Source organism: Callospermophilus lateralis, chromosome 15 (genome assembly GCF_048772815.1).
Source record: "Callospermophilus lateralis isolate mCalLat2 chromosome 15, mCalLat2.hap1, whole genome shotgun sequence".
Taxonomy (NCBI): domain Eukaryota; kingdom Metazoa; phylum Chordata; class Mammalia; order Rodentia; family Sciuridae; genus Callospermophilus; species Callospermophilus lateralis.
The window spans coordinates 93640918-93660417 of record NC_135319.1 but is presented as its reverse complement, the minus strand read 5'-3'; the positions used below and the strand labels follow the sequence as shown (position 1 = coordinate 93660417).

Below are 19500 nucleotides of genomic sequence, written 5' to 3'. Positions count from 1 at the left end.
GAAGCCTCAGAGAGCAGGCGCCCCCTGTGGGCCAGGGAATGGGCCTCACAGGCACCAAAACTGCCAGGGCACGGATTTGGAACTTCCCAGCCTCCAGAATTGTGAGAAATCAACCTCTATTGTAAATTATTGTTGATAAACCACCCAATCTCTGGTCATTTGTTATAGCATCCCAGACTGACAAAGACAAGAACTTTAGACTGCCCCAGCCCCTTCCCGTGGCCATGGCCTCTCTTCCTGCCCCAGCCTCTCCCGTGCCATGGCCTCTCTTCTTGCCCCAGCCCCTTCCCGTGGATATGGCCTCTCTTCCTGCCCCAGCCCCTTCCCGTGGATATGGCCTCTCTTCCTGCCCCAGCCTCTCCCGTGCCATGGCCTCTCTTCTTGCCCCAGCCCCTTCCCGTGGATATGGCCTCTCTTCCTGCCCCAGCCCCTTCCCGTGGATATGGCCTCTCTTCCTGCCCCAGCCTCTCCCGTGCCATGGCCTCTCTTCCTGCCCCAGCCCCTTCCCGTGGATATGGCCTCTCTTCCTGCCCCAGCCCCTCCCGTGCCATGGCCTCTCTTCCTGCCCCAGCCCCTCCCGTGCCATGGCCTCTCTTCCTGCCCCAGCCCCTCCCGTGCCATGGCCTCTCTTCCTGCCCCAGCCCCTCCCGTGCCATGGCCTCTCTTCCTGCCCCAGCCCCTCCCGTGCCATGGCCTCTCTTCCTGCCCCGGCCTCTCTTCCTGCCCCAGCCTCTCCCGTGCCATGGCCTCTCTTCCTGCCCCAGCCCCTCCCGTGGCCATGGCCTCTCTTCCTGCCCCAGCCCCTCCCGTGCCATGGCCTCTCTTCCTGCCCCAGCCCCTCCCGTGCCATGGCCTCTCTTCCTGCCCCAGCCCCTCCCGTGCCATGGCCTCTCTTCCTGCCCCAGCCTCTCCCGTGCCATGGCTTCTCTTCTTGCCCCAGCCCCTTCCCGTGGATATGGCCTCTCTTCCTGCCCCAACCTCTACTGTGGCCATGGCCTCTCTTCCTGCCCCAGCCTCTCCCATGACAGGCCTCTCTTCCTGCCCCAGCCTCTCCCGTGACCATGGCCTCTCTTCCTGCCCCAGCCCCTCCCGTGCCATGGCCTCTCTTCCTGCCCCAGCCTCTCCCATGCCATGGCCTCTCTTCCTGCCCCAGCCCCTCCCGTGCCATGGCCTCTCTTCCTGCCCCAGCCTCTCCCGTGCCATGGCCTCTCTTCCTGCCCCAGCCCCTCCTGTGCCATGGCCTCTCTTCCTGCCCCAGCCTCTCCCGTGTCATGGCTTCTCTTCTTGCCCCAGCCCCTTCCCGTGGATATGGCCTCTCTTCCTGCCCCAACCTCTACTGTGGCCATGGCCTCTCTTCCTGCCCCAGCCTCTCCCATGACAGGCCTCTCTTCCTGCCCCAGCCTCTCCCGTGACCATGGCCTCTCTTCCTGCCCCAGCCCCTCCCGTGCCATGGCCTCTCTTCCTGCCCCAGCCCCTCCCGTGCCATGGCCTCTCTTCCTGCCCCAGCCCCTCCGGTGCCATGGCCTCTCTTCCTGCCCCAGCCTCTCCGGTGCCATGGCCTCTCTTCCTGCCCCAGCCTCTCCCGTGCCATGGCCTCTCTTCCTGCCCCAGCCCCTCCCGTGGCCATGGCCTCTCTTCCTGCCCCAGCCTCTCCCATGACAGGCCTCTCTTCCTGCCCCAGCCCCTCCCGTGCCATGGCCTCTCTTCCTGCCCCAGCCCCTCCGGTGCCATGGCCTCTCTTCCTGCCCCAGCCCCTCCCGTGCCATGGCCTCTCTTCCTGCCCCAGCCCCTCCCGTGGCCATGGCCTCTCTTCCTGCCCCAGCCCCTCCCGTGGCCATGGCCTCTCTTCCTGCCCCAGCCTCTCCCGTGCCATGGCCTCTCTTCCTGCCCCAGCCCCTCCCGTGGCCATGGCCTCTCTTCCTGCCCCAGCCCCTCCCGTGCCATGGCCTCTCTTCCTGCCCCAGCCCCTCCGGTGCCATGGCCTCTCTTCCTGCCCCAGCCCCTCCCGTGCCATGGCCTCTCTTCCTGCCCCAGCCCCTCCCGTGCCATGGCCTCTCTTCCTGCCCCAGCCCCTCCCGTGGCCATGGCCTCTCTTCCTGCCCCAGCCCCTCCCGTGCCATGGCCTCTCTTCCTGCCCCAGCCCCTCCCGTGGCCATGGCCTCTCTTCCTGCCCCAGCCCCTCCCGTGCCATGGCCTCTCTTCCTGCCCCAGCCCCTCCCGTGGCCATGGCCTCTCTTCCTGCCCCAGCCCCTCCCGTGCCATGGCTTCTCTTCCTGCCCCAGCCCCTCCCGTGGCCATGGCCTCTCTTCCTGCCCCAGCCCCTCCCGTGCCATGGCCTCTCTTCCTGCCCCAGCCCCTCCCGTGCCATGGCCTCTCTTCCTGCCCCAGCCCCTCCCGTGGCCATGGCCTCTCTTCCTGCCCCAGCCCCTCCCGTGCCATGGCCTCTCTTCCTGCCCCAGCCCCTCCCGTGCCATGGCCTCTCTTCCTGCCCCAGCCTCTCCCGTGCCATGGCCTCTCTTCCTGCCCCAGCCCCTCCGGTGCCATGGCCTCTCTTCCTGCCCCAGCCCCTCCCGTGGCCATGGCCTCTCTTCCTGCCCCAGCCCCTCCCGTGCCATGGCCTCTCTTCCTGCCCCAGCCCCTCCCGTGCCATGGCCTCTCTTCCTGCCCCAGCCTCTCCCGTGCCATGGCCTCTCTTCCTGCCCCAGCCCCTCCGGTGCCATGGCCTCTCTTCCTGCCCCAGCCCCTCCCGTGGCCATGGCCTCTCTTCCTGCCCCAGCCCCTCCCGTGCCATGGCCTCTCTTCCTGCCCCAGCCCCTCCCGTGCCATGGCCTCTCTTCCTGCCCCAGCCTCTCCGGTGCCATGGCCTCTCTTCCTCTCCATGACCATGACCTGGGCTCCCCAGACCTCCTTCTTTGGCTGTGGCTGCCGCTGCCTGAGCTGATTGCTATAGCCTTGAATGTGTCCCCATCTGCTCCTGGGCTGTGACCATTGCCGAGGCCCAGCTGGCCTGTGCCTTGGTTGTGGGTAGGCCTGACTGTCAGCGCCCCGCTCACACTTCAGTGCCTCTGAGGTGACCCAGACTCCAGACATCCCCCATTCCCAGACAAGGTGGCCAAACCCAGCCCAGAAGTAGGAATCTGACCAGACTGCTCTTCCCAGACAAAGAGCCTCAGCACCAATAGGCATGGGTGCTGCTGGCCTCTAGGCATGGGCTCTGGGGTGCTGACCCACAGGCACTCAGGAAGGCCTGCCTTCTCGAGATCTGAGCCCCTGTGATGGCCCTGGGTGCTGGAGGGTGTCCTGCCACCGGAAGGGTGCTGAGCCCAGCCCAGGGCTTGCATCTGAGGGTGGGCATGCAGGGGCAGGTGGCCTGCCAGCCTTACCTCCGGTGCACGACGTAGGTGGCTGCAGAGGCGAGAAGGCAGAGCAGCATGACGGCGGTGCAGGCATACACCACGGGGTGCAGGAACTCCCCTGGGAACCGGGGCAGGGAGAGGACAGTCTTCAAATCCTGGAGAGGAAGCAGAGGACCCATGTGACCCGAGGCCAGGCGTCTGAGAGTGGCTGGTCACGAGTCGGCCTCCCCTGCCTAGGGTCAGGCATCTGACTGACCCCCAGTATGTCTGCTCAGGGGTTGATGGTAGCTGAGAAGACCCTGCCCAGAGGCTCATGAAAGAGTTCTATAGCCGCCTGCTGCCCACGGGCTAGATCTTTGTCTCCCCAGCTCCGCTGGGCTGAGGCGTCCTGTGTCTTTGACAGTGGCTCCCAGAGGGTGGCCTTTCTCCAGAGCCAATGCCTGCATCCCGTTCTGTCCAAGGTGACTGGCCAAGGTAAAGTGTGACAGTCCAGACATGGGGTGTCCCCCAGCAGCCCAGGTGTGAGACAGTGCAAGAATGCTCAGAGAGGTCTGACCTCATCCCCTGACGCAGACTAGCTGGGTGGTGACCCCAGCAGGTGGGTTGTGTCTGGAGCAACTGGGCCCCGGGGCGCGTGTTTGGGGTTTATATTTTGTCTCTGCTTCCTGCTGCCATGCCCTGAGCCGCTCTCCTTGGCCTGGCCCTTCTGATACGATGTTCTGCCTCACTGGGGCCCAGAGCCATGGAGTCGGCCCACCATGGACAGAACCTCTGAAACCCTGAGCCCAAATAAATGCTTCCTCTCTGCACTGTTCTCTTTTGGTCATAGCGATGCAGAACTGAGTGACGCAGGCATGGTGCTGGCCTCCACAGCATGTGTCTCCTGGCAGACGCCCACTGTGTCTCGGTGGACCTTACAGAGAGGCTACCCCAACCCACCCCGGGACTCGCACCCACCAACGCTCTGTTCTTAACCATCCCTCAGGAGTTGGGTGCACGTGTCCATAGGTCTGTGCAGTGTCCACCCCAAGTACATGGAGGAAGAAATGTTCCTGTGGACAAATATACAGGGACCGAGGCCCTCACTCATCTGGTGTCCCTGCCTCTACTGTGCACGGCCCCAGAGCCAAGAGCTCACGGTGCAGTTCCCAGGCGAGCGTGACGTGCCTGTGCTGGAGTAGAACTGACCGTCCTGGTAGAAACATTTGGAGCTCATGGAGGTTTCGTTCTCCTTGGCCCCCAGGTGGCATCCTGTTCTGGGCAAGTCTCAAGCATCCCTAGGGGCCACACGCTGACCAGATGGCAGCTGCCTCCGGTGCTCACTTCCTGGCCCCTGCCTCCCAGACGGCTGACATGGGCAGTGCAGGGCGTCTGTCGAGGCCCAGGTGTGGATGGGGCAGAACACCCATGACTCGGGGGCTCAGGGCTGTAGAACTCTTGGCTCCGCGCAGCAGTCGTCCTGCCAGATGCGAGCTCATGAGATCACCTGGACACTCCGGCCTCAGCACAGGGCCACTGTGGCCTGCACCATCTCCACTGGAGAACTCAAGGCTCACCTGCTCCTGACTGACCAAGAAAGGGGGTAAGCCCCATCCTGGCCTTCACGTATCCTCACCCCAGAAGGCTGTTCCAGGACCTGGACACACTCTGCCTGAGTGGGTCTGGCACTTGCTGGGTGTGGGTGTTGGAGGAGGTAAGTGGTTGGAGGAGCAGTGGGACCGGCTATTTCCCCAGGCAGAGTTTGTAGGTGGTTCTCTCTTCCTGGACACTGATCAGGCTCAGCTCTGAGATTGGTCTGGATACTTGGCCCTGAGCGTTGAAAAGGGAAGGCTGGCTGGAGACTCCTGGCCTCCCCGTCCCCTCTGAGGAAAGCAGAGGTGGAAGGGCCACCTGGGTCTTCTGAGTTCCCTGGGCCCAAGTGTCAGGAACCTCCTGTAGCTCAGAGGGCTGAGGGCCGGGTCAGGATCCATCAGGGTGGACAGCGGCCTCCTCTGGGACACCCAGCCTGCTGGGATGCTCACACATCTCTTGGTGCCAGCCTCTGAGTTGGCTGTGGGTGATGGGGCCCTCCTGCCCCCTTGGGAAGGCCAAGGCTCTTCTCCTGTGCCTGTCACAGTTCAGCGACTCCCTGTGAAGTGGAAACAGCTCCATGCTGGAGACACCTGTTAAGTTGTCTGATGAGTTCCCTGCTGAGAGGGGACTGCCCCTGAGGGCCTGGGATCAAGAGGTCCGCTGGGCACAGGGGCGGCTGGCTCTTCCCTCCCATGACAGGCCCCTTGGCCGCTGTTGGTGGCTTCACACCCATGTCTGGGGGCTCTTGAGTCCTCCGCGGCCTTCCTCCGGGGCCACTGTCACTGCAGTGGGACATGTGGTGGGCCAGCCTGCCTGCGGTTTCAGATCCCGGCTCGGCTGTGTTGGGGGAGGGGAAGAGTCACAGCATGCAGAGGGCTCATTTTGGCATCTGAAGCAGCGTGCCTCCTGTCCCTTTCCTGTCCCATCACATCTGTCCCCAGGGCCCATGAGGCACTTGCATTTGAACACAGCTTATCTGTGGTTCAGGTCACACGGCTATGGCAGGCCACGTTAGAAACTGGACAGGCTGACCTCTCAGTGAGCCAGCTCAGGACACGGAGGTGTTTGTAGAAACATCAACTAGGCTGGGGCATGTAGCTTGGAGGCCACCATGCCTGGGGTGGGGGCCGGCCTCTCACCTGGGGACCCAGGGGGTGAGGCAGAGCACAGGAGCGGGCCGCAGGGCCCCAGGATGTCACCTTGGGCTTCCACTACAGGCAGCTCACTGGGGTCAACAGTGAATTTCCTAAGGAACTAGGATTTGATTTGATTTCCTGTGTTTTTCTTTCTCCAAATTAGTTACGGCAGTGCCTTGCTACATGTTTAGAGTTGGCATTTAAAATTCAAACTAGCTAATGCAAAATAGAGTAACATTTTATATTTCAAAGTTCACACATGGGCAAGTTCCTCTTGGAAGAGTTTACTGTGCAAATGTTCTCTGGGCACAACCATGACGCCGATCCCACGTGCGTTGGAATCTGCACGGCTTAGGTGCATGAGTCCTCTGACGCCAGGAAGCTGGAGCCCTCCTGATGCAGTGACAGTGAGCCAGCTCAGCTCTCAGGTCAGAGACTGGGGGACAGCTGGAGAGCCTCTGGGCTGGGAGGGGAGGGATCAAGGCCTGACGAGAGGCCTGGAAGTCTGCTGGTTTCTGTGCCTGAAGGAGGGCAGGCTGCTTCAGAGGCCACCGAGGAGGTGCCTCTGTTCCCTGGGAAACACGGAGTCCCTTGCCCAGGGTGCTGCATGCCTGACAGTCTCAGGGATGTGCCCGCCCTGTCGTGAGCAGTTGTACCCCTTTCTCAACCCCTTCCAGCTCCCCTGATGTAGGTGGACACAGCCTTCTTGGTGGTTCTGTGTTGGGCAGTGCAGGGTGTTGAGGAAGGCAGGAAGAAGGGCGAGGACGGAGGAAGACCTCAGCCGGGCACATGCCAATCCTCTGCTCCAAGTGCACCCTCTTGGTGACCGGGGGGAAGTGAGCACCGCACCTGGGGACAAGGCCCTCTCCAGGCACCTTCCCGTGCAGCGAGCACCCGCGGCCAGGCCTTCTGTCAGCTTCCCTGTCCTTCTTCCACCCTTTCCTCCTCTTCCTAGCTTTTCCTGGGTCTGTGCAGACTCCACCATGGCCATCAGGACCCGACGTGTCCCGTGTGCCTTTTTAATGACAGCTGCATCTTGTGGAGCGATCACGTTTTCATGAAAAGGTCCTGGCGAAAGCTGGAAGATGAGTAATCTGTTTGTTCTTAGCACAAATTACCCGAACGCTATATAGGTAGCGTTTGTCATGGTTTCATGCTGGAGGGGCACACGGGACCCTGAGATCACAGAAAACAGGTCGACAACACCGTGGAGACTTTCCTCCTGGACTGGTGGGTACTTGCTTAAAGTGCAGAGTTTAAGGGGTAGTGTGAGGTGGGATGACACTCTCCCCTGAGATCAAGGTACATTTTGAAGTTTTTAGACTGGAGAGAACAAAAGCAGCAAGCCAAAAAGAACTTGCCAGGGTTCTGGAACGTTGGCGGGGTGTGGCAGGAGCGGGGAGCTTTCCTTGCACCCAGGCTGGGCTCCGTCTGCTGCTGCTGGGTTGGGGAGGGGAAGCACTCGGAAGGTGCTTTTATGTGCCTGTCCAGGCTGCTTCCCACCCCCTCAGCGCCAGAGGGGGACATGCCGTCACAGGTGTAGCTCACACCTTCTGGGAGCTTAGAGCTGCCACCTCCCACCACCTACTGTGGCCCGGTCCTAATTCTCATTCTCCCAGAGCTGACTTCATGAAGAGAAGGCCTCAGGCAGCTCCGAGTTCCCCATCCACCTGGGGCACAGCAGGGAGAGGGCGTTACCCTGGGCTTCACCGCAGGGCGGGTTGAAGGCCTCTGGGCTCCATCCCTGCCTTTGAGGTCTTGACCCATCAAGTCTGTTTTGGACTGGGCACTTCTGCACGGAGGGGAAGAAGGACTCCAAGAGAAGCTTCAAAAGCACCATGTGCTGGACCCTCCACTCCAGGCAGGGGCTGGGCAGGTCCGTCATGGCTCTAGGAGCCCTGCTGAATGTGGCAGAGGACCCTTCCAATGACAGCCCCGAATCCCGAGCAAGTCGGGTAGAGCGAGTCCTCAGTGAGTCGTGCTGCTGCTTCAATTCTTGGCGCCAAGACCAAAGCAAAGCCACTGACACCAGATGCTGTGCCACCAGCAGCAGACGAAAATCGGATGAGAGAACGAGCCGGTCCAAAGGCCCCACCTGACGGTTCCAGCCCACACCAGCAAAGCCTCCTCATATTCCCCACCAGCACACGCAGCGCTGTCACATGTACACCACGCTGAGTGCACGCAGCCCAGGGCCCACCCCCTAACCCCACAGTCCACCCCCTAACCCCCGTGGCCCGCCCCCAGCCCCGAGGGCCCACAGACGCCTATGCAGGCCGCAGGGCTCTACATGCCACGCCCTCCCACTCTCAGGGCCCTCCACACAGCTCCACTCCATGCCACCCCACATACCATCCTATTGCATCCCTGGACACACAGGTCTTCATCAGGCAATGCCAACGCACCCCACCAAGCCACCCTGCCCAACTCCTGGCTCCTGGAGCGCGTGGGTGGAAGGCGCACCTGAGGAGCACCCTCTCGACCTCAGCCCAGACGCTCTCGAGGAGGCGGGGGAGCACCCAGGTCTGCGCAGTTCTTACTGCGACTCTCAGGTGTCACTCATTCCCTTAGGAACAGGCCTTCTTGGAGTCAAGGGTGAGGGCCACAGGTGACCGACAGTCACATGCTTCTTAGTGTCTGCTGCCTTCCAGGGTCATGGCACCTGTTAGGGAAGCAGCTGGGCCTCGTCCGCTGGTTACAGTCAGGGCTACAGAGCTGCCATGGGGAGTGGAGGTGGCCTCAGCTTCCTAGTGGACCTAGGTCCTGCAGGACGTGTCCGCTCTGGCAGGGAGCAACTTGTCTTGTCAGAGCTCAGGTCAGCTCTGTCCAGGGAGGGAGCCTGGCCAGGGGTGGTACAGCCTGCTGGCACAAGGCTGCATGCAGCGCTGCTTCAGGGTTGTGGTTTGGAAGACCAGATGCTGCTTACACTGGGAGCAGAGGAAGCTGCTCACTCCTGGGCACTGTGCAGGCGCCATGGTGCTTCAGGGGCCCCCGTCGGGGCTCCCAAGTGGACTTGTGCACGCACCTGCACCACAGCCTCTAGACACACAGAAGAGGTGGAACCCGGCAAGGCCATCTGCAGGGCGGCCACACACGCTGCCTTTGGGAATCCTCAGGTGTGGATGTTATTTGTTAAGAACAACCCTGCAGACTGCTGAAAGACCGCTCAGGCAGAGTGCCCCGGCAGTCTGCAGTGTGGGGAGCAGGAGGGTACCTCCCCAGCAGCAGGGAGCAGCAGGGAGCACACAAAGAGCTCCACAGGGCCACTGGGGGCAGAGGCAGGTTCCACCTGGGGACTGAGAGGCTGGGAGCCCTGCATTCATGCCAGGAGGGGCTGAGGGTGCCCTGGGAGGGGGTAGGTAGGACTGAGCAGTGGCCAGACCCTGCCCAGTGGGTCTACAGGGCGAGTGCCATGGCCACCCTGCCTCTGGAAGCACCTGTTGGCTCTCTTGGCGTCTGCCAAGGGCAAGCTTCCATTTTGCAAACATTCTAAATCTGAGGACAGAAACCATGAATAATGCCAAATGTAGGTGACAGCCATGCTGGGCGTGGCACTCTGGGGAGCAGCTGGTGGATGGAAAGGAAGCCAGGGCCCAGTGCCCACCTGCCATCCTCTGAGAGCCACCAAGCCTTGGACACAGCCTTGCCAGGGGTCCCAGAGGGCATGTGGCCCGTGACCTTCAGCCTTGGGGCCTGTGCAGGTTGAGGAGATGCTGGATTTGGCAGAAAGTGTCTTTCTTATTTGGACCTTTTGAGTCAAACAAGAAGAAAAGGTGGTGACTCAGAAAGAGTGCCACTCACGAGGCGGATGCTGGGTCTGCACAGGGTGCCCTGCCGGCTCTGGGCCGTGGAGCCCTGTCCTGAGGCCATCAGCACTCCCTGCACGTGCCCGGCCGCGGCTGCCCGTCTCTGTCCCTCAAGAGCACACACAAGCACTATGCACTCTGCTGTCAGCCTTCCGGAGGCCGTGGCAACCTCAGCGAGCCCGGAGGGGCTCCCAGGAGGCCCCAGTGGGTCCCCGTACCGGCTCCAGCCAGCTGGGTACACGGTGCTCATTTCTGGCCAAAGAAATGCCCCAGACAGCAGGGGTGGGGGTAGGGCCTGTGGCTGGGCTGAGCCCTGATGGGGAGGGACCCAGGGGGCCTCCCTGGGGCCTGGGCTTTATCCCCACAGGACCTACGTCACTGGATTAAATGATCTGACATTTCCACACGCCTGCAGCTAATCAGTATGAACAGCACTGAGCCAGCCAGCCAGCAGAAGGACCTGGGCAGGCAGCGAGACCCAGGTAGCCAGAGGCCGTGGGCCTCTGCCCACAGAGCTTCCCCATGCCAGGACAGAGCACGTGGAGGGCTGCCCTTAACTGGTTGGCACTCCTCAACCAACTTTCCTGACCAGGCCTCCTCCTTGAATGGGGTCAGCCATGCTGGGCTGCACCCAGGCCATGGCCTGGGGGGTCCAGTACTCACCATGAGCCCTGCAGAGTTACCCAGGCAGGAGCACCGGAGGGGGCCCGGATGTGGCGGGAAGGTTATGTCGCGCCCTTCTCCCTGCCAGCCTCCATGGCTGTCCAGAAGGTCAAAATCCCACAACCACGGGCGGAGCTTCCGGACAAGGACGCCTCAGGGTGCCAAGGTGGCTGTGACAGGGTGGGCGGGGGTCTGCAGGCTGCACCCATCTGTGAAGACAGCATATGGTCAGTGGCCCTATTTTTTGGAGGGTCCTCCCTGGTCTGCGGCTGGCAGACCCCTGGTCGGTGCCCAGGCTCTGGCAGGAAGCAGTGGCTCTTCTGGAAGTTTGCCCCTCTGGACTCCTCTCAGCAGCCCAGCCTGTTGGAGTTGCTGCTCAGGCTCTGTCTGGGGCACGAAGGGATCTGGGTGACAACCTGGTTCACGAGCCTTGGGGACCTCAAGGCGAAGAAGGGAAGTGCCTTCAGCCCGCTATTGCCCTCCTGGGCAGCATTCCCGTCCTTATTTAAAAATCAATCTTTGCTCACCATCCAATACAAGAACCAAACTCAATCGTTTCAGGCTGCACAAAGCCAAATAAACATGTCTGTCAGTTTAAATCAAGAGAATCAAATAAACCTGAATGAATCTCCCGGCACACGGCCAGACCCAGCAGGCGGAAGCTTGGGCTGCCTGGTGTGGCTGGACAGGGCTGGCGCCCTCCCACAGCCACTCTCTCTGCAAAGAGGCTGGGGCTTCATCGGGCTCCATGCCTCCGCTCACCCAAAGTTATCCAGAACCTGCTTCTCCAGTGGCGGGAGTCACCTCTCCCCCAGTTGGCATGTTTGCCCAAGAAATGGTCCTGATGAGCGGACCCTGCTGCCAGCAGCTCATCCTGCAGGAGGCCCCCACCCACCACTCAGACCCCAGGAGCAGCACTAACTTCTCACCTATTTTGGCAGAGACAGCTGGAGGGGTGCTGGTCTCCTGCTCCCCTGTGCAGGTGCGGAGTGGCGGGTTCTCAGCACCGGGGAACAGATTTCCATCACCAGTGGCCTGGAGCTCGCAAGTGCAGTTATCAACAGATTGCAGGGCTGCAGTCCGCCTGGAGCTGTGGCCAGGCACAGCGGTGACGGCGCTCTGCACCGGGAGAGGATGAGTCAGAGCCAGGAAGAGCAGGCATTCACCGCGTCTCAGCGGGCGGCTTCCAGGGCTCAGGTGGGGGGCGCCAGCCGCCTGTGCCTGCCTGTCTTCCGCGGGCGGGCAGGGACCAGGGACCGGCCAGGAAGCAGGAGCCGTAACCATGGGGACTGGGGGAGGCGCGGATGGCGGCGCGGTGGCCGGCTCCTGCCGCAGGGTGGAATGGTTCTTCCCAGCTAGGCGGCCAGCCACCCGCCCGTCACACTGCAGAGCCGATTTAAAGAGACAACCGCCCAGGGTTTGCTGCTCCCTCCAGCAGGTTCAGACCGCCCATGTCAGAGCCCATCCAGGAAGGAGGACCAGACAGCGGCACTCCGTTTATAAGGGAAATACCTGTCATTCAGGACTCCAAGATCAGAAACGTGAACCAGGAAACTGACTTTGGAGGAATTTTCGGTCTTTGTATTAAAATGTCCTTAAATCCAGACATGCTAAGACTGAGGTGAAGGCCAGCCATCCCAGCATGAGTCAGCAGGCTGCTCCTCCTGTAGACAGGCCTGGTGGGGCAGAAAGTGCCCCCTCGCCCCGGGGGTGCCTCCCTCTCCTGCAGTCTGGGTGGCGGAGCTGGGCCTGTGGAGGAAGGTGCCTGGGGAGCATGATGGGCCCCACTGCCACCCCTCGGCAGGCCACCGCTGCCTGAGCTGCCCTGGAGGGTCTCTACCTCTTTACAGGGTTACAAGGTTAGCTCCCCTGGGGGGGGTGCCTGGGGGCAAAGCCCAGCAAATGTGACTGAGCCACGCCCACTGGGGGCCCCCCATCTCCCCAGCTTTACTTCCCTGTACTCAGGCCCTGGTGCCTGCTCCAGAGCATCTCCAGGCCCCTGCTGCCCTGGATTTTGAGGGCCCCCAAACTGGAACTCCTGGTGGAGGTTGTCCTGAAGACACAGGAGGGCAGAATTGGGTACAGGGCACCCAGGCTCCTGCCTTGTGGGTCCGGCCGGGAGCATCTTGTGGGTGCGCTGGTTCTGTCCTCTCTCTTGCTAACTGCAGCCCCTGGATGCTGCGGCGTGCCCTGAACTCAGCTGAGGGATACGAGGCCCTGGTGGGCTTCATCTGCCTACAGCCCCCCAGGAATCCTGGAGACCCCCAGATATCCTGACTTCTCAGGTGGCTCCCCCAGGGCTGGGTGATCTGAACAAATGGGCAGAGAGGGACCCTGGGCCATGAGGGCTGCTTGACACCCGTGCCCCAGACTCCAGAGGCAGACCTACTGTGCAGTGCAAGGTGAGCACAGATGGCATTCTCCCCTGGAGGACCTCAGCCTGGGGGTGGGGTTCGCAGGGCCCTAGTGAGGGCAGAGGAGTGTCTGGCCTTGAGCATGGTTGAGACTGTCCCCCCACCCCCGCCTCCTCCCAGAGGAGCTGGGCCTGGAGCCGCCCCGACCTGGAGAGAAGGCCTCAGAGCTGCTGTAGACCTGGCCTGTGTCCTGCATGGTCCTGTGCTCTGCTCTCCCACAGGGCAGGACATCATGGCCTGGGAAGCTGAGACCCGGAGCAGTCAGCTGCGCCTGGCCCAGCCTGCTGTTAGGACCCCCGTCTGCTGGGCAGGCGAAACCCATGCCCTGGTGCAGCTGTTCTGTGGCTGCCCTGTGCTCTCGGCGGCCTCGCGCCTCAGGCCTCTTTTCCTCCTCTCTAGGACTGCTGGAGTGGCCAGGGGCAGGCTGGAGAAGCTGGCCCTCAGGGGGCGCCTGGCCCTGAGCGCAGCAGGCCAGGGTTCCTCCACCTGAAGTTTCAGGATGCTACCCCCAGGTGACATGTGCAGGGCCAGCCCTGCACTCTTTCCATGCTGCCCATCTCAAGGCTCTGCTTGGTGGACTCAGAACTGAGCACAGACACGGTCCCCCAACGTGTCCACTGTTCCAATGTCTGCCACAAGGAAATTTCTCCACTAGGTGTCACAGAGGCACATGGCCCCCTCTCTTCACTGGCCAGATGAGGAGGGTGAGAGGACCGGACCAGGCACAGCTGAAAGCGCTTGACACACTCGTCAACCAAGAGTGGAGGGAGCCTGGGTGCAAGGCAGCCACTCTGCCTGTGGTGGGCCCTCACTCAGGGCGGGCTCAGGCACACATTTTCTGAGGGACTTCCTGGGTCTGCACCTGACACCTGCAGAGCAGCAGAGCAGGGGGGTGAATTGCTGCCCACGCTGGGCACTGCCACTGGCTGGAGAGGCTCAGTGCGGGGAGACGGAGTGGAGGCCATCGGCAGGAAATCTTGGGCACGAGGTGAGCTGCTGTCCACTGTGGGACTCCTTCTTCCTCAGCCAGCAGCTCTAGTCTTCAGGCCGGTCTATTGACCATTGCAGGGCAACCCACCTGGTCATCCAGGACAATCCCTTTACCCATAGGGTATGGTCAGTGGATTATCTGTAGAATCCCTTCTCAGAAACACCTCGATCTGTGTTTGAAGAAAAAATGGGGGACACAGACCACCTCTCTGTAAGGGCCAGATCACAGCTCCTCGGGCTTCTCTGGCAGGGTGCCCCCTCATGGTACTTAATCCTGTCCAGCAGACGAGCTGCCCGCAAGTGGACGTGGGGGGTGCTGGGAAGCTGATGGTGGGCACCAACTCTGAGTGACACATAATTTTCACGTGTCTTGAAACATTTTTCTTCGGATTGTTTCAACCACTCAGGAGGAACGTTCTGCTCGCTCTGCACACTGTCTGCCCCACCACGGCAGGAGTGGGAGCCGCCTGGCCTGCACAGCTTCCCTGGACCTCTGCCCAGAGCTGGTGGGACAGGGCCGCCACGGACACATGCAGACCCTAGTCCTTCTGGGGGCCGTTTGCAGTTGATGTACTACTGGGGACAGACTTCACCCAGTTCAAAGCTTTCTCCAGGAGGCAGACAGGGCTGTCTCTGCCTGCCTCCTGGAAAGGTCAGTGTACTGGACATCTCGTGAGATTGACCAGCAGGTCTCAGTAGCAGGACACTGGCCTCGACAGAGCTGGCCTCCTCAGCAATTCCGAGTGTCTGTCTGGCCGATGGGAAGGTCGTTGGCACAGTCAGAGAGTGGGCTGCTGGAAGTTGGCTGCCCCTGCCCAGGGTGCTGGTGGGTCCAGCATGCTCGCTGCTGGGGGTCCTGTCTTGTTAGGGATGGGAACCCAGCTGGGGCCAAGCCACCCCCTGCTGAGCAAGAGCAGGCCCGGCTACCCTGCCACAGCTGAGGGGCCAGGTCCAGGGCCCACGGAGACCATGTTTCCTTCTGCACCTTGTGGCCTCCGGATCTGCAGGCTATTCATGGACTTCAGGAAACCGTCTGGCCATGAAGCTGGCCTCGAGATGGGCTTACGCTCCACTAAAGGGGTGCAGGTCCATCAGACCGATGGCTCAGGGGACTTCTGGCAGTGACTGAGCATCTTCCCACCCGGGACAGGCCAAGGCGCTGAGGATGGCAACTGGCACTTGTGAGAATGCACGTCCCTGGAGGAAGGATGGCCGCAGCCTGCAGGCCGCCCAGGCCCTGGGCTTCTTCCCAAGACTGAAGTTGGACTGATTGTGTCCAGCCATTTCGAGGAGACTGAGAAACAAACCAGGAGCCGCTTGAACGTGGAGATGGTAGCCTGCAGGGCTTGTGCCTGCCTGGAGGGTGTGGGGCCATGGCCAGCTTGCCTGTGAGCATCACTGCTCTCTGGGCGGAACTAAAGCCCTCTCTGGTTGCCATGGCAACCAGCGTCTCCCCGCGGCACAGATCTGAACCTGTGTCGACCATTTCTAACAGATTCAAGCCAACAAACTCACGTTTACCCTGAGGGGAGGCTGGGCTCAAGGACCAGATAATAGAATTAATAAGCTTAAAGCATTCTGCTGCTGCTGGTCCTTTAGCCAGCACTGTCCAGCCAGAGAGAAGCCTTGGGGTCCAGCGGTGCCCACAGCCATGGTGGCTCTTTGGCTATCTCTGCCCATCTCATGCCGACCACACTTCCTTTAGGTTCTTGGGTGGGTTTCACCTCTGAAGGGTGTTTGCTTCTTGGGGTCCACGTCCTCTCCAGCCTTGAGCCCTCCCGGCCAGGCGCAGGCCCTGCTGTGTCTGGGCTCTGGGTGGGACTCCGCCTATGGCTCGCTTGAGCTCTGGGGCCTCTGCAGGCCACAGCTCAGGCTGGAAAGGGGCGTCCTTGCTTCCACGTGCCCAGGCCAGAGCCCTGGTGGTCTTGCTGGCCTTCTGGGCCTCAGAGCCTCGGTTTGTGGGGGTTGATGGAGGGTGGCAGGAGGAAGAAGCGGCACCGACTTGGTGGTCCATGAGGAACTGACCCTGCCCTGCCAGCCTGATGATGGCCCTGGGAGTGACCTGCTCTCACCCTTGCCAGCTCTGTGGAGGGTCACTGAGGAGCCATGTGGTCTGTGACACCCACCCCGGCCTGGTCTGAGCGAGCCTGGGAGGTGCTGGGGGTCCGGGTGGGCGGGGCCCGACATGTGCAGGCCCTGAGGACCATAGCAGGGGCCTGGAGAGAGGGTGAGAAGCAGTTTGCCCCCAGGTGTCATGGTGACGTGGGGTGTGCGTGACTCTCTGCTTCTTGGTGCCTTTGCCTACGGCTGGATGTCCCAGTGGCCTCCTGGGAGCAGTGTCCCCTGGCAGTGTCCCCTGCTGCCTGCCGGCCTCACATGCCTCAGGCTCACCCGGCTCCGCACAGGGGCATTCCTGTGTTTACAAGAACACATACCTGCCTGCCGATGGCCTGGGCAGTAAGGAAGCGTGCTCTGACCTCCAGCTGTCCTCCACCTGGAGGACCCTGGAGAGGCCGACCCCTTGCCATGGAGTTGGGGTTCTAGGGCCTAAGGGGGACTGTTGGTGCCTGGTAGAGAAGAGAGCAGATGCAGCACCGGGCACAGTGGCCATGCTGGGCAGCCTCGCCACCCTCAACCCACCCCCACCAGCCCCCTCCTGGCCAAAGCGTGGCCTGGCCTCCGCTGCAGACTGGAAACAAGGAGCAGCCCATGAGCTCACTGCAGAAGCTTCAGACGCAGCTCAGAATTTTAATGAGGCTGATCACAGGGAGATGGGCAGCACACGGGGAGCCGGCTCCTGCTTCACCGCAGATGCCGCTGCCACGAGTGGACGACCACTCCGGCCCACGAGGCACACAGCCACCAGGTGCCGGCTCCCCGGACGCAGGGATGCGCTGACTGAAGTTCCCACTTCATGCAGACAGTTCCCGCTGGCCTCTGGAGTCGACGCGGGTTCTCAGGAGCAGGTGTGCACCAGGGCCTTTGTCTCCAGAGTGGCCGCGGCCTTCCTGCAGCAGAGCGGGTCTTCCACCTGTGGCCTGGAGGCCGGCCCCTGCTCCTCGAGTGTGGGGTGAAGACGGAGCAGAAGCACCCAGGTGCTCAGGTAGCCCCAGATTGTAGGGACCTTTTGGTTTTCAGACCGAAATAATCAACCGAGTGACCTGCTTTTAGTGATGGGATGGGATGGGAGCCTGTGTCCTGGGGGCCTGGTGCTCTTTGGGCAAGAAGTCCATTTTGAGGTCCTCCCAGGAGTGGACCTCAGGCTGCTGGGCAGCCTGTGTCCTGCCCCTGCTCTCAGGACCAGGACACCACTCTGTTTGGCCTGCTGTCCTTGGGAGGCAGACACAGAGAGGAAAACTCAGGGAGAACCAGGTCCTGGCCCTTATTCCATCCATCAGGGCCATGCACAAGCCGAGGAAAGGAGGCCTAGGGAGAAGGGGTGGTGGCCCAGACCCTTCCTCCCCATCCCATCTCACATGCCCCTGCCAGCTGCCCACCCCTTGGTCCTGGCCCATCTGCTATCCCCTGGCAGCTCATGCCCCCATCCCAGATTATACAGCTAACACCTTCCTGGTGTGCTAGTCAGCTTTTCATCACTGTGACAAAGTGCTTGAGGTAAATCACTTAGAATGAGGAAAGATTTATTCTGACTCATGGTTCTGGAGGTTTCAGTCCATGATTGAGTCGGCCCTGTGGCTCTGGGGACTTAGCAAGGAAGAACAATGGCAGGGAGTGAGTGGTAGAAGAAACTGCTCACCTCATGACGGCCAGGAAGCAGAGCCAGAGAGGAGGAGGGAAGGGTTCGGGACAAGATGCCCCTATCAGGACATAGCCGGGGACCCATCTCCCCTACTCAAGTTCCCACTACCTTCCCATGATGCTGCCAGCTGGCAATCAAACTTCCAGCACATGGGCTATGGGGGGCGGGGTTGAGACCCAAATCACAGCTCCTGACCCCTACCAGCTGTGGAGATTGAGGGTCAGCCCAGGGGCCGTTGGGCTGGAGACTCTGCACAAGTACCTGGACAGCCCCTCCTGGAACCTGCTTCTTGGGGGTTGTCCCTGGTGCTGCCTGGAGCTGCTGGGCTGTGGCAGCTGGGCCTGGCCCCTGTCCCCTCAGCCTCCACCCTCTGACCAGCCCAGCCTGGGTGCTGCTGCCTGAGCTCCGTTCACAGAGGCCCGTCCCATGCTTGGCCCCTCCCAACTCTCTGCCCTGCCCACTGGCCTGCCCACTGCCCTGCCCACTAGCCTGGCTCCTGCCAAGGTTTCTGGCAACTGTGCCAAAGCAATTTTCCAGATTAGATGTGGAAACAAGTGGTTCCACCTGGCGTTTTGTTAAAGTGGTTATTTGGGGGTATAAATAGTACTCAGGCACCGATTTTTCTAGGGTTAGGATTTTGGCACACCATGGGACAGCTTCTGCCTCTTTGCATCTTTTTTTTTTTTTGGCAGGGGGTTACTGAGGCTTTAGCCAAAGTGTACTTAACCAGTAAGCCACATCCCAGCTCCCCTTTTTTATTTTTTATTTTGAGTCCAGGTCTTGCTAAGTTGCTTAGGGCCTCACTAACTTGCTGAGGCTGGCCTTGAACTTGCGATCCTCCTGCCTCAACCTCCTGTGCCACTGGGATTACAGGCATGTGCCACTATGCCTGGTCCTCTTCAAATCTTGAAATATTTCTTTCCCTCCTTTCAAAATGTCTTTGAGCCTAAAGATAATCTTTTTATTTTAAAATTTCCAATGATTTTCAGTCAGTTATTCCTGCTTTGAGTTGTTGGTAATAGCAGAAATCTGGAATGATGTAGATAACTAATAGAAGGGCTGAGCTGGAGTAAGCCACATGCCGTCCGCTGGGACTGGTCAGCACACCAGGAGAGCAGGCCAAGTCTCAGCTCACAGACAGTGATGAGCTAGGAGACTGTGGGTGTGCACAAACCTGTGTGCGAGTATGTGGATATGTGGGGTCATGTGCATGCAAACCATAGTATGTGAGTGTGTGCATGTGAACGGTGTGAACATTTGAGTGCATGAGCTTGAGTGTGTGTGAGCATGTGAGTATGAGTGTGTAGGCACAAGTGTGTGTGAACATGGGTGTGAGTGTGAACTTTTCAGCCTGTTAGCTTGAGTGTGTGAGTGTGAGCATGAGTGTGAGTGTGAACATTCAGGAGTGTGAGCTCCAGCATGTGAGTGTGTGAGTGTGTGTGAATGTTTGAGTGGGCGTGGGGCCTGAGTGTGGAGTGCTTGGTGGCACCATGAGAACTCATCACCTTATGTCTTGCATCTCTGGTTTGGGCTTTACCTTCTTCACTGTGTATTGTTTTCTTAAAATCCCCCAATCAGTTTAACAATAAAAAGGAGGTCCACGTGGGGCAACAGTGACGATCCGCGATTGATTTCTCAGTCATGATCATGTGCCTGGTTGCAACACTCACCTGAGGCACAGCACAGGGGAAAGACCTAAATGAGTCCCAGCAACCAAGTCAGGAGAAAAGGCGGCACAACAGGAAGGAGCAGAGGCAGGGGCCCCGGACCCCGCCAGCCTCTGACAGTCTCTGGCCCCTAGTG

The 19500-nt window shown here is 60.7% G+C and overlaps 1 protein-coding gene across 1 annotated transcript in view; it reads right to left on the bottom strand.

Moving 5' to 3' along the window:
• Positions 1-11857, bottom strand: part of Adgra1 (adhesion G protein-coupled receptor A1) — a 43993-nt gene extending 32136 nt beyond the window's left edge. Inside the window, exons 1-3 of the mRNA XM_077105452.1 lie at positions 11463-11857; positions 10534-10742; positions 3384-3511 (exon numbers count right to left, since the gene is read on the bottom strand). Of these exons, the coding sequence (XP_076961567.1) occupies positions 3384-3511; positions 10534-10536 (131 nt within the window). The 5' untranslated portion in view covers positions 10537-10742; positions 11463-11857. The remainder of the gene's footprint in view (positions 1-3383; positions 3512-10533; positions 10743-11462) is intronic.
• Between the last annotated feature and the right edge of the window lie 7643 nt (positions 11858-19500).